General features: G+C 53.3%; 1 protein-coding gene across 1 annotated transcript; it reads left to right on the forward strand.

Annotated features, from left to right (window-relative positions):
• Positions 1–726: 726 nt before the first annotated feature.
• Positions 727–7,478, forward strand: Timm50 (translocase of inner mitochondrial membrane 50). The gene is made up of 11 exons (XM_020156969.2): positions 727–884; positions 1,781–1,931; positions 2,396–2,427; positions 2,624–2,645; positions 4,127–4,185; positions 4,265–4,384; positions 4,721–4,825; positions 4,908–5,006; positions 5,868–6,024; positions 6,303–6,409; positions 7,270–7,478. Exons 1-11 carry the CDS (start codon positions 777–779, stop codon positions 7,369–7,371), a joined length of 1,062 nt encoding a protein of 353 aa, XP_020012558.1. The 5' UTR covers positions 727–776; the 3' UTR covers positions 7,372–7,478.
• Positions 7,479–11,971: the final 4,493 nt, after the last annotated feature.

Raw genomic sequence — 11,971 nt, forward strand, 5'->3', positions numbered from 1 at the left:
CCTGGAGCCAGGAGCCAGGCACCGGTTGCTCACACCTGTACTCCTAGCTACTTGGGAGGCTGAGATTGGGAGGATCAGGGTTTGAGGTTAGTCCAAGCAAATAGTTTGGGAGACTCCATCTCCAAAATAACCAGAGCAAAATGGACTGGAGGGGTGGCTCAAGAGACAGTGCACCTGGTTTGCAAGACTGAAGCCTTGAGTCCAAAGCCCAGTCCCACAAAATAAAAATAAAATTTAAAAAAATGGTGAGGGAGGAGAAATGGCCCAAACAATGTATGCACATGTGAATAAATGAATTTTAAAAAATGGTGAAAGGGACAAGGGGTTCTGAGGACAGGAAAGAAGGCAGATTCTACCTCCCACCCGCTTGTGAGGGTCTGGATTTTCAGCCCACTTTCTGGGCCTGTTTCCGCTTCAGGACAATTGGGAAGTGAAGGCAAACCCTCTGGGGTGCAATAAGCTGTTTTGTGGACAGATCACTTAATAATTGGGTTCTTTAGGACTTCTGCTTTACTTCTGAGCAGTGGGTGTGATTGCTGTCCCGGCCAGGAGGCAGTGGCGTTCCCTAGGCTCGAGGGGGAGTGGTGCCACAGTTGCCGCGACCCGGTGCACAAAGAAGAGTCAGGCAAGCGCGCCTGCCGCAGTTCGCCGCAGCCTTCTGTCCCTCTAGGGCTCCCGTCCACCGGTCCCTCCTCGGCGTGGGGATTGGCCGCAGCCCCGGGCCGGGGCGAGTCTAGGGGGAGCGAGTGGGCGGGGCCGTGTGGCGTCAGCGCAAGATGGCGGCCTCGGCAGCGCTCTTCTCGAGCTTGCGGAGCAGGCTCCGGGTGGGCGCGCGGGCTCTGTGCGCGAGGCTTGCGCCGCCGCCCCCCCGGGCGTCCGAGCAGGTGAGCCAAACTGTGGGGGCGCTCCGGGTGCGGGGTCCCTCTCTGAACGTCGGGCTGATAGCCGCCGCCCGCCGGTTCTGTGATGCGGCACATCAGGGTGCCGGATAGAACGCCGCCCGCGTTTTGGGGTGCCGTCCTGTTTCCTGGAAGGACACTCGCTCCCCTGGGCTGGACGCGGGAGGCCCAAGTGCATTCTCCGGATCCCTCCTCCCACCCACGTGGACGCTGGGGGAGGTCATTTGTTCCCCGTGTTCATGACCGCTGTGGTGATGCTCGAGGGGCAGGGTTCAGGGGCCCGGGACGCTGGGGTCCGAGCCTGGCCTTGGGGAGATTTCCCCCGCTTTGTTGCTGTGGGCGAGTTATACATCCTTGCTTCCTATTCGACCTGCTTCCATGTTGACAGGACTCAGCCATTCTGACCTCCAAGGCCATCGCTTCTGTGCCCTAATTCCCCCAAGCCCCAGACAAGTCCTTGCACGTCCCCGCCCCCACTCTCAGCCCGTCCCCTCCAAACTCTGCTACCTTGAGCCCAGGCTTCGGGATGTCTTAACTCACTGTCCCCCATGTGCTTTCTGCCCTTCAGTTTCAGCTACGCAGTGTTTAGGCCCCCTGACCCCTATTCTGAGCTCTTTTGGACTCCAGACCCTCCAGCCCTGGGGCTCTTGGAATCTGGGCCATCCAGCCTTTGGGCCTTGAAATTCTGGTGCTGGACTGTTTAGTTTTGACGGTGGAGAGGGCCAACCTCTCAGCTTTCCCTTCACAGACACAGCGCTGGGGAATGTATGGGTGTCTCCTTCCTGCTCTTGATCTGGGTTCTTCTTGGACCAGAGTAGAGGTCACGGTATCCTGACCTTTTCTCTCTCCTCCCTTGGCTGACCTCTCTGTCTCTACCGCAGGTTGCAGAGATTGGGAGCCGTGGGAGCACAAAGGCCCAGGGGCCACAGCAGCAGTCAGGCTCTGAGGGACCCAGCTATGCCAAAAAAGTTGCACTGTGGCTTGCTGGGTTGCTTGGGGCTGGTGGGACTGTGAGCATCGTTTATATTTTCGGTGAGGGACATACCCCCCCCCCCCCAATTTTGTTCTGTTGGGCTCTCAAATTCCCTCCTGGAGCTTTCCCTGTAGGGACTTTAGTCATGTTCATTTTCTGGCCCCTCCCTCAACAGGGCTACCAACTAGGACACCTCCCTTGGAAACTTGAGAAGTCTCCTCCCTTTTACCCTACTGCTGTACCAGGCTACAGGGAGCCAGTTGGAAGAAGGCAGATGGGGAAGGCTATGTCCTTCATTACCCAGAAAGTCCAACACTTCCCTTTGTCCCTTCATCCCCAAGACACCCAGGAGACCCAGCCCCCTTTCTCCCAGAGACCCAGGAATCCTGGCTCTCAGCCCACACCCCCTCCTCAACCAGGAGGCTCTCCCTCAGACTCGGGTCCAGAGCCCATGTTTCCCTCTGCCTTCAAGACCCAGCAGCTGGGTCCTGATTTCTCTCATTCATCTCTGTCTCTTTTACAGGAAACAACTCTGTGGATGAAACTGGTGCCAAGGTAAGGGGGAAGAGACTCCAGAGGCCTTGCTGGGAGTCTGTCCTGGGGGTCAGGGTGGGTTGCCTTTGGTCTGTTCAGCCTCTCCCTCCCAGGGAGCTTCGCCTGCTCCTCTCAGAGGTCTGGAGATCGTTTCATGGGTGCCATGGGGTCCTGCCTCTGCCAGCCCAAACCTTCCATTTTTCTTTCCCTCTCCCAGATTCCAGATGAATTCGACAATGGTGAGGAAATGAGCATGGATCCTGGGGTCCCCTGATCCTCCCAACTCTGCCAGTTTGTAGAGAAGGTGCCCTCTCCATCTGGTGCCCCCAGCTCCTCCTCCTCCTTTGGGGAGAGGGGGAGCAGCAGCTGGATGGTTTGGGGGAGGGGTGTTACAAAGCCCCAGCCTCCCTGGTCCTTTAGCCCTGGAGCAGATGGTCAGGGACAGATGGGGAGGGGAGGGTAGGAGGGCTTGGGGAGACCCAGCAGCTTATCTTTAGCCACATGGGTTCCTGTGCCTTAGATCTGAGCATCTGCAGCCCCTAACCCACTCCTCTTTATGATAGCCTCTTTTTTTTTAAGCTCCTACCCTACCCTATCCTATCCAGCTCCTCATTTCCAATACAATGCCTGTTTCTCCCTCCCCCTCTTCACACCCATCATTTGGTGGAGAGCTTCTGACAAAGTGGATAGTAGAGAGTAGTTGGCAGTCTGTCACACCTGACCCTTCCCTGGAGAAAAGTGAAATTGGAGGGTCCAGAAAGCAACCTGTTAGTGCTGGGGAACTTTGTAGATAGGCATGTTATACACTGTTGTTTTACACTGCGGATGGGTAAATATGCGTTTGAACTGGGCAGATGTAAATCACAGTAGCTTAAACAAATAAGCATGCTGATTGAAATGAGGGAGGTAGATAATGCAGGTTTAAATGTATTCGTTTACTTGGATAATGTGTGCCAGTGTTGTTACTTGAAGAGCAGGCCCATCCATAGAACTGGACTGAAAATACTGAATTAAAATAGGCACTCGTGTACATTACTGTTCTAAGTGGGTTCAACATATTAATTTAAACTAGGGCTTTTCACCCTCGGCCCTGCTGACACTTTGGACTGTATAACTCCTCGTTGCGGGGAGGCTGTCCTGTGCATGTTGGGATGCTCCTGGGCATCTGTCTTCCCACTACACACCAATATTGTGACAATTCAGAATGTCTTCATGGGGCTGGGTGTGGCGGGGCATGCTGTAATCCTGCTACTCAGAAGGCAGAGACAGGAGGATATTTCCCAGGGGAAGAGAAGAGAAATTTGTTTCTAGTTAAGAGCCATTGCTTTAAAGAGCACAGATGAATGTCTGTATTCGTTGTGCTGTAATTAGACTGAGCACACTGGCTTAGAGCAGGGAGATTTCAAAGCTTAGTAGATCAAAATGGCCCAAATACTGGCATAATGTCCGCAGATTGATATGCCTGTGAGTTTTAAGTGGGCTGATGGATAGACACTCTATTTTATACTAGGCATAGTGTGTGGGTATGAGTGTTCAGGCTAAAACTGAGCAAGTGAATAAAATGTCCTTGTTCCTACCTGGTGGTACTCCTTACCTTCTACCTTTGGACCTAGAAATAAGCTGCTTCAGACCAGGTGGGTCTGCAGACCTTTTTGTACCTGGTTTGTCTGGGAGGCTGAGCAGCAGCTCATCTTGGAATCCCTTTGCTCTGGTGTTCTAGATCCAATCCTGGTACAGCAGTTGCGCCGGACATACAAGTATTTCAAAGATTATAGACAGGTGAGCAGGGGCCTGGGCCCAGTCCCCATCCCTTGTCCCCAGCCTCAGCTTCTGTATCTGAGCACTCCATCTTCTGCAGATGATCATCGAGCCCACCAGCCCCTGCCTCCTCCCAGATCCTCTGCGGGAACCATACTATCAGCCGCCCTACACACTGGTCTTGGAGCTCACTGGTGTCCTCTTGCACCCTGAGTGGTCGGTGTGTCCTGGGGAAGGCAGTGGGTTGGTTTGGGCCTAGGCAGCTGGGTTGTGGTGCTGTGGGGATCATCCCATTTCTGCTGTGTGATCTTGGTGGGGGCTGTCCCTCTCTTCCTGCCTTGCTTCCCTCAGTACCCACTGTGCAGGGTTGTCTGGGTGTGGATTAGCACAAAGTAAATCTATCAAAAGAGTCAGTTTTTGTTCCAGACCTTTGGGCACAGCCTGGGCTCTTGAACCCCCAAGAGCAAAGAGCACCCTGGTGCTGGGAGCCCTCGGACTGGGTGTTGGGCTTTTGGGTTCCTGGTCTTAGTGACTTGCTGTCCTCACTGCCCCGCAGCTGGCCACTGGCTGGAGGTTTAAGAAGCGCCCAGGCATTGAGACCCTGTTCCAGCAGCTTGCCCCTTTGTATGAAATTGTCATCTTTACATCAGAGACTGGCATGGTGAGACTCCGAGGCAGAGGAGGCATGGTCAGTGTGGTGGGGTGGGCTGGGGCCTGGCCTTACCTTTCCTCAATCCCCCCAGACTGCCTTTCCACTCATCGATAGCGTGGACCCCCATGGCTTCATCTCCTACCGCCTGTTCCGGGATGCCACGAGATACATGGATGGACACCATGTTAAGGTGCCATGTGAGGGGTCACTGTGGGCCTCTGGGGTGGACTTGGGGGTGCTAGCACTGCCCCAGAGAAAGGGCCCTGCTCCAACCCCAGCCTCAACCCTGCTCGTGGTTCCACCCAGATCTGATTCCCCCTGGCAGGGTGTGAGCCTGCCTCTAGCCTGGACAGGGCCAAGGCTCTTCTCCTTCTACAATCTGGGGGGCATGAGAAGAAATGGGGGCTCCCTGAAGGAGACAGTTAAGGGTAAGGGGCAGGGCCTGGCATTTGTCTTATCTCTAACCAAGTATGAAATTTAAAAAAGTATATATTTTATTATCAGATTGTTGTACTAGGGGTACATTGTAACATTTACGTAGTTAAATTCACTTCCTCCATCATTCTACTTTATCTCTCCTTCCCTCCAAGTATGGAATTACAATAGATTCTGGGAGCCGCGTTTGGGGCTGCTTTGGCCTGGGTCAGGCCCCAAGTACCTGTGTGTCCAGGTGTCTGTGGGCTTCCATCTGTATCTTGCTGGCCTGGAGGTCTGAGTTTTTGGGGATTCAGCAGAACATGGCCTGGGACTAAGGGTCTGTGTGTGTCTTTGTCACTCCTCTCATGTTACTGTGAATGTGTCTGCAGCATGTCAGTTACCCAGGGCAGAGGTGGAACATGCTAGTGGCCACACTACTCAGGCCCCTGGCTCTGGATATCTGTGGCCAGATCCCCAGTTCTTAGGGGGCTTACTGCAGCCGCTCGTGTCCCCCAGTCTTTGAGAGAGCCTGCCTACCATGCCGACCAGTATGAATGGTACTGTCTGTCTCTGTGTGCCCCCAACAAGGAGCGAAGGGGCACAAATGATGACCTGAACTATCATCCCCTCCCAGGACATTTCATGTCTGAACCGGGACCCGGCCCGCGTGGTAGTTGTGGATTGCAAGAAGGAAGCCTTCCGCCTACAGCCCTACAATGGTGTTGCCCTGCGGCCCTGGGATGGCAACTCCGATGACCGAGTCTTGTTGGACCTGTCTGCCTTCCTCAAGAGTGAGACTGAACCTTGGCCTCTCAGCCTCTCACCCCAGAGCCTTTGACCCTTAAGGCTATGACAGACACTTGATTCTTGTCTTTCACGTGAAAGTGGGCAGTCAAGGGGCAGGAGGTCCTTGAGCATTCTGGAGTCTTCCAGGGCTTCCTGGAATGTCTGATGCTCTGGGGTGTTTAGGGGCTTCTTAAGAATGTTCAGGGGAAGCATCCAGGGAGTGCTGACTCCCAGGCTAAATTTCTCCTGTGGGCTCAGTGACCACCCGGTGTTGTGCCCACAGCCATTGCTCTGAACCAAGTGGAGGACGTGCGGACAGTACTGGAGCATTATGCACTGGAGGATGACCCCCTGGAGGCCTTCAAACAGCGACAGAGCCGGCTCGAGCAGGTCAGGCTCAGATCCTGGGCCTGGGGCAGCTGTGGAGGCTGCCAAAGGAGGTGCCCAAGAGCAACTGTCTCTGTGCCCCTGGCTGTACCTGGGGCTGTCGCCAAAAGGGGATGGGTGGGTTCTGCAGCCTGAGCTCTGAGCGGGAGGCAGGAGATGGCCAATGTTTGAGGTAGGCCTGGAGCTGGTGGTCATGAGTAGTTCTGGGGATGCCTTGTGGGTTTAGGTCGTCTGCAGAGAGCACCAGAGGGACCCCAGCAACTTGGAGGTGTGGTGGGGACTGTGGATTGAACCCGAGCAGCAGGTGCTTGGCACTGGTTCTTGGGGGTAGGTCAGGAGCCCCTGAGAGCCCAAAGAAATCCCTGGAGATTTGAACCTTGGAGTCTCCCAGGTATAATGGAGTGGGTGCTGGGCGTGCAGGGCAGTGCAGTCTGGTGGAGAAGCTGTGGGGTTTGGATCTTGGGCCCCTCAGCATCCAGGCTGAGGCAGTAGGCACTGGGATAGATCCCCAGGCAGTATCAGGAGAGAGGTGCCGGGATCTGGGAGGGGATGGTGAAACTTCAGGGCCTGAGAAACTGCCGAGGCGCGGGCTGGACATCCTGAGGGCCTGGGAATTGAGGTTGGCTGGTGTCCTCCAGAAACCTGAGGCTGGGCTGCTGGGGCTCTGAGCTGGCTCTTGAAAATGACTGGGCTGGGGGATGGGGCCTGGGCCCTCCCGTGTTGGGGCTAGTGTTCTGTTAGTTTGGGGCGGGGAGGCCAGGCTGGGCCGAAGTCTAAAGAAAAGCTGGCCCGGGACTGAGGGCCGGGAGGAGGCGCTGCCCACCCCAGGCTGACTTTCCTCCTCGCTTTGTCTCCAACCCCAGGAGGAGCAGCAACGCCTGGCTGAGCTCTCCAGGTCCAATAAGCAGAACCTCTTCTTTGGCTCTCTCACCAGCCGCCTGTGGCCTCGCTCCAAGCAGCCCTGACCTCTGGGCCTCCTCAGACTCACTGCCTGGGCCTCTGGCCCCTCTGTGCCCAGTCCAAGGCGGCCTGGCCAGTCACGTGTCCAATAAAGTGCATCCCAGACGCCTCACCTGTGTCTGCAGTCTCCAGAGGGGTCACCGGGGTGTCTGGGACTCAGGTCATCATCACAGCGGCTGGTCAGCTGCCAAGTACAGAGTATGTGCTTTATTGGAGCAGGGCTGATTTTTCACCCTGGCCTGGAAATGGGAAAACCTGGGTCTCTGCTGTGCTGGTCATTTGCCAAAAGTGGCTCCAGATCCTTGTTTGTGGAGAAGAGAGGAGAGGATGGAACTGTAAAGACAGCTGCCGTGAAGATGTGGTGATGTGTGGGCTCGGGGCCCAATGGCTCTGGTGGGTCAGACGTTGCCCATCTCAGGCGGGTGCCTGCCCCTGTGCTCCAGCGGCTGTGTGTGGCCTGTGGGAAGGTTGGGCCTGGAGCTGTTCCACCTCCCATTCTCAGTAGAAACCAGAAATTTGGATTATTTTTTCTTTTTAAGAACCAGCCTTGAACTTTTGGGCTCAAGAGATCCTCCCGCCTCAGCCTCCCAAGTAGCTGGGACTACAGGTGTGCAGCACTGCGCCCAACTAGAAATTGGGAATTGTTAAATATTAACTCTCACTGCTTTTATTTACTCATTGTTTTGCGGTGCTGGGGAATGGAACCCAGGGCTTTGCACATGGTAAACAAGCATTATCACTGACTCACACCCCAGCTCTGATCTGCCTGTTTTATTTATTTACTTTTTTTTTAAGACAAGGTCTCACTGCAACCCAGGCTGGCTTCAAACTACAGTCCTGCCTCAGCCTCCCAAGGATTAGAGTAGGCACGCAGCAGTATGTCTGGTGGATCTTTCTGTTTTTAAATGCTCGTTCCTAAGTGAACCCCAAAGACTGTCACAGCTCTGTGCTGTGGCCTGTGATGCTTACTCCATGTTCTTTGTGTCCTGTGCCCTCTAATATGGCAGCCATCAGCCACATGGGGCTGTGGAATAATTGAAATGTGGCTGGTGTAACTGAGGAATGAATTTTAATTTTGGATCATTTTAAAGGGCTGTGTGTGTTCAAGCCTCAGGAGGATCACAAGTTCCAGGCCAGCCTGGACTACATGGTGAGACCCTGTCTGAAAAAAGAAAAAAACTGCCACACGTCTCCTGGCTTGTGCATCGAACAGCACATCTGTGTTGCTCAAGTATAGGGGCTCTAGATAGTTCAAGTTCAAATCCAAGCTCTCCCACTTCCTGGCTGGCTGTGTGGTCCTGGGCAAGTGAGTTCTACTCTGTGCCTCAGTTTCTACATCTGTAAAGTAATAATAGCTTCTGCCTCATAGATTAGGCTTGAGAGCCCAGGCCTTCCCATGGTAGCTACACATGTGAGGTGACTGCCTCAGTTTCTCCACCCCAAAAATGGGGTGATGGATCTGTTTGACTTGACCTGTCTCCCACCTAAGCTTTGCACTACAGTCACCATCTGCTAAAGGTTTTGAAAAGGCCTTTTTTTTTTTTTATTCTAAGTACTGAGGTTTGAATTCAAGGAGTCACACTTGCTAGGTAGGCACCCTACCACGTGAGCCCATTTTTGTGTTATTTTCAAGATAGGGTCTCATGAACTATTTACTCAGGCTAGCTTCAGACCAGATTCTGTCCCATGCGTATCTAGGGTTATAGCTGTGAGCCACCAGCACCTGGTCTTCTCTGGTATTTTTGTGATTATTAAAATGTATTTGAGGGCTGGCAGAGTGGCTCAAGTAGAGTACCTACTTAGCAAGGGTGAGGCCCTGAGTTCAAACCCCAGTGCTGCCAAAAAAGATATAAGAGAATAAAATGTATTTGAAATTGTGGGCCAGATTGGATGTTTTCACTCTACATTGTTTCAAAGGCTAACAGGCTACAGAGAATGAAATGGTGTGGTGGTGCACACATATAATCTCAGCACTCAGAGACAGGAGGATTGATAATAACAGGCCCGTCTGGGCTACATAGTAGAACCCTATCAAAAAATTTTTAGCCTGGTACTAGTGGTTGACATCTGTAATCCCAGCTACTCAGGAGGCAGAGATTGGGGGATCATGGTTCGAAGCCTGGGAAAATTGTGAGACCCTATCTCAAAAGAACCCATCACAGAAAGGGCTGGTGGAGTGGCTCAAGGTGTAGGCCCTGAGTTCAAACCCCAGTACTGCAAAGAAAAAAAAAATTAGGGCTTGTTGTGTGGCTTAAGCAATAGAGTGCCTTTCTAGCAAGCATGGGTTCCTCAGTTCAAATCCTGGTGACACCAAAACAAATAAGAAATAGGTGCCAACACCTATCAACAATAGGATCAACACCAGTCTGATCCAGAGGAGTGTCCCTGATTCCTGGAAGTCTGCAGCTTGAGAAAGTCCACTGGGACTTGAGAGCCCTTCAGCTCTGAGAGTTGAAGGCTGTGACCTAAGGGAAGCAAAGATGAGGGCAAAGCGTGTGTTTGGACCATGTGGGTCTGGGGGAGTGAAGGGGAGAGAGGGGATCCCACCAGCATTTGCCTATGGCAGTGGGGACATGCTGTGGAACCTTCTGAGGGGCCTCTCCCCCACCAACACTATGTAGCCCAGGCTGGCCTGGAATTTAGGATCCTTCTGCCTTGACCTCCTGAGTGCTGGAATTACAGATGTGCGCCACCATGCCTGGTGTGGCTCAGCAACATCAGCACCCTAGAGCATGAAGGAAGAAGTGTGATGGTAATGCCTTGGGATCGGGACTCTGGCACTCTGAGTGGCGTATGTTTTAGTGCCCACTGGGTCCCCCCAGACCTCTGGGTGCTGTCTGGTCACATGGCAAGAGGGGAGGGAAGGACTGGCCTTGCATGCAACAGACCTCTGAGTCACACTACTTGTTCAGCCAGGTAGGATGGCTCAACATTAGGGCATGCATGCCTCTCAGGAGCCCTGTCACCCGTCAGAATGAGTACTACTCCTCTTCCTTCCCTCCTGTCCTCAAGTACTTGTCAGATTTGGTTGCCTGCCCCGGTCTCGCCGTGGGGTTGCAGCAGAGGAGATTTAAGATTCTGCCTCATGGTGCTCAGGTATTTCTCCTGGACAAGAATGAGTAAAGCAAACTAAGGGCCAAGTGTGATGGTACATGCCTGTAATCCTAGCTACATGGGAGACTGAGATAAGGAGAATCATAGTTGGAGGCCAGCCCAGGCAGATAGTTCACCAGACTCCATCTCCCAAGTAACCAGAGCAAGGGCTGGCGGAGTGACTCAGTGGTAACAGTGTCTGCCTAGTAAGCATGAGGCCCTGAGTTCAAACCCCAGTGACACCAAAAGAAAAAAAAAAAGAACACCCAAGCAAAATGGACTGGGGGTGTGGCTCAAGTGGTAGAGCACCTGCCTAGCCAGCACAAGCCCTGAGTTCAAACTCCAGGACCACCATGATTTGAGATGCCTGGTTTGGGGACTTGGAAAGGTGCAATTTTAGATTGCATGAGCCCAGAATGAAATGAAAAGGAAAGTCATTCAGATAGCTGAGTGTCAGGCATGGTCACCTCAGGGCCTTTGCACTTGCTGTTCCCCCTGCCGGAAGTGTCTTTCCTCAGGGTCCCTAGGTTTTGCTTTCTCCTCTCCTGTAGGTCTTAATTTAGATGTCACCTTAGCGTGACCTTCTGTGATCTTTAAGGTCAGCATATAAGGAAAAGTCTTAAACAGCCAAAAAGATGCAAAGAAACCCCTTATATGTTTTACATATGTGAGAGAAGAGTCCATAAGGAGCACAGTGTGCCTGGTCTTCAATACCAGTCTTTTTTATTGTTACGTTTTGTTTTTCGTGGGGCTGGGGATCAAACCCAGGGCCTTGCAGGTGCTAGGCAAGCCCTCTTCAGCTGAGTCACACCCCTGACCCCATCCCATTTCCAAGGCACTGGGGAGCCATGGAACACTAGGCAGTGGGAGGACATGGCCAGGTTTGTACTCAGAAAGACGTCCTACCTAGGCCAGAGTGGTCAGAAACTGAGAGGCAGAGGGTGGTGGCAGCACCGGGGAGCCCCAGGGGCTGTGGGAGCTCAGAGGAGGGTCCTGACCTGGGTGGGGAGGGCTCCCTGGCAGAGGTGGTGTCTGCGAAGGAAGTGAGAAGACTAAGAAGTAGAGTGTGGAGGATCCAGGACGTCCTGTGAGGCTGACCCTCCACGACTCTGGCGTCCTTGGGACCACTTTGCACTGTCTTTGTTTTACACATTAAGCAATTTAATTCCTCAACTCTGCTGTACGCCTGGCTTGCTTTCCACTACAAGACAGATATGCATGAAAATTCGACCTGTTTCGTTCCCTAAAATAATCAGCTTGTAGTAAAATCTAATTACACTGGATAAAAAAGACGCTTTTCCCCATCTAACCGGCTTTGCCCAGGGCCAGGCGCAGAGGGATTATGACAAGGCTAGGGACATCTGCTCCTAACTGGCTTTATTTGCCCTGGCCCTGGAATACTAAGCGGCTGCCAGGGGGACCCCCGATTCGTCCTGGAGCAGGGTGCGGGGAGCGGGCCCCTGGTACGTGAAGACCAATTTCCTGCCCATTTGCTCCTCACACCTTCCGGAG

This window comes from Castor canadensis, chromosome 16 (genome assembly GCF_047511655.1).
Source record: "Castor canadensis chromosome 16, mCasCan1.hap1v2, whole genome shotgun sequence".
Taxonomy (NCBI): domain Eukaryota; kingdom Metazoa; phylum Chordata; class Mammalia; order Rodentia; family Castoridae; genus Castor; species Castor canadensis.

Bases quoted from the DNA above. Each gene is read 5' to 3' on its own strand.
- Timm50 (XM_020156969.2), top strand. From the start codon at position 777: ATGGCGGCCTCGGCAGCGCTCTTCTCGAGCTTGCGGAGCAGGCTCCGG. The intron at 2,646-4,126 runs GTGAGGAAATGA...CTGGTGTTCTAG, and splicing joins TCCAGATGAATTCGACAATG to ATCCAATCCTGGTACAGCAG. The intron at 4,186-4,264 runs GTGAGCAGGGGC...CATCTTCTGCAG, and splicing joins ATTTCAAAGATTATAGACAG to ATGATCATCGAGCCCACCAG.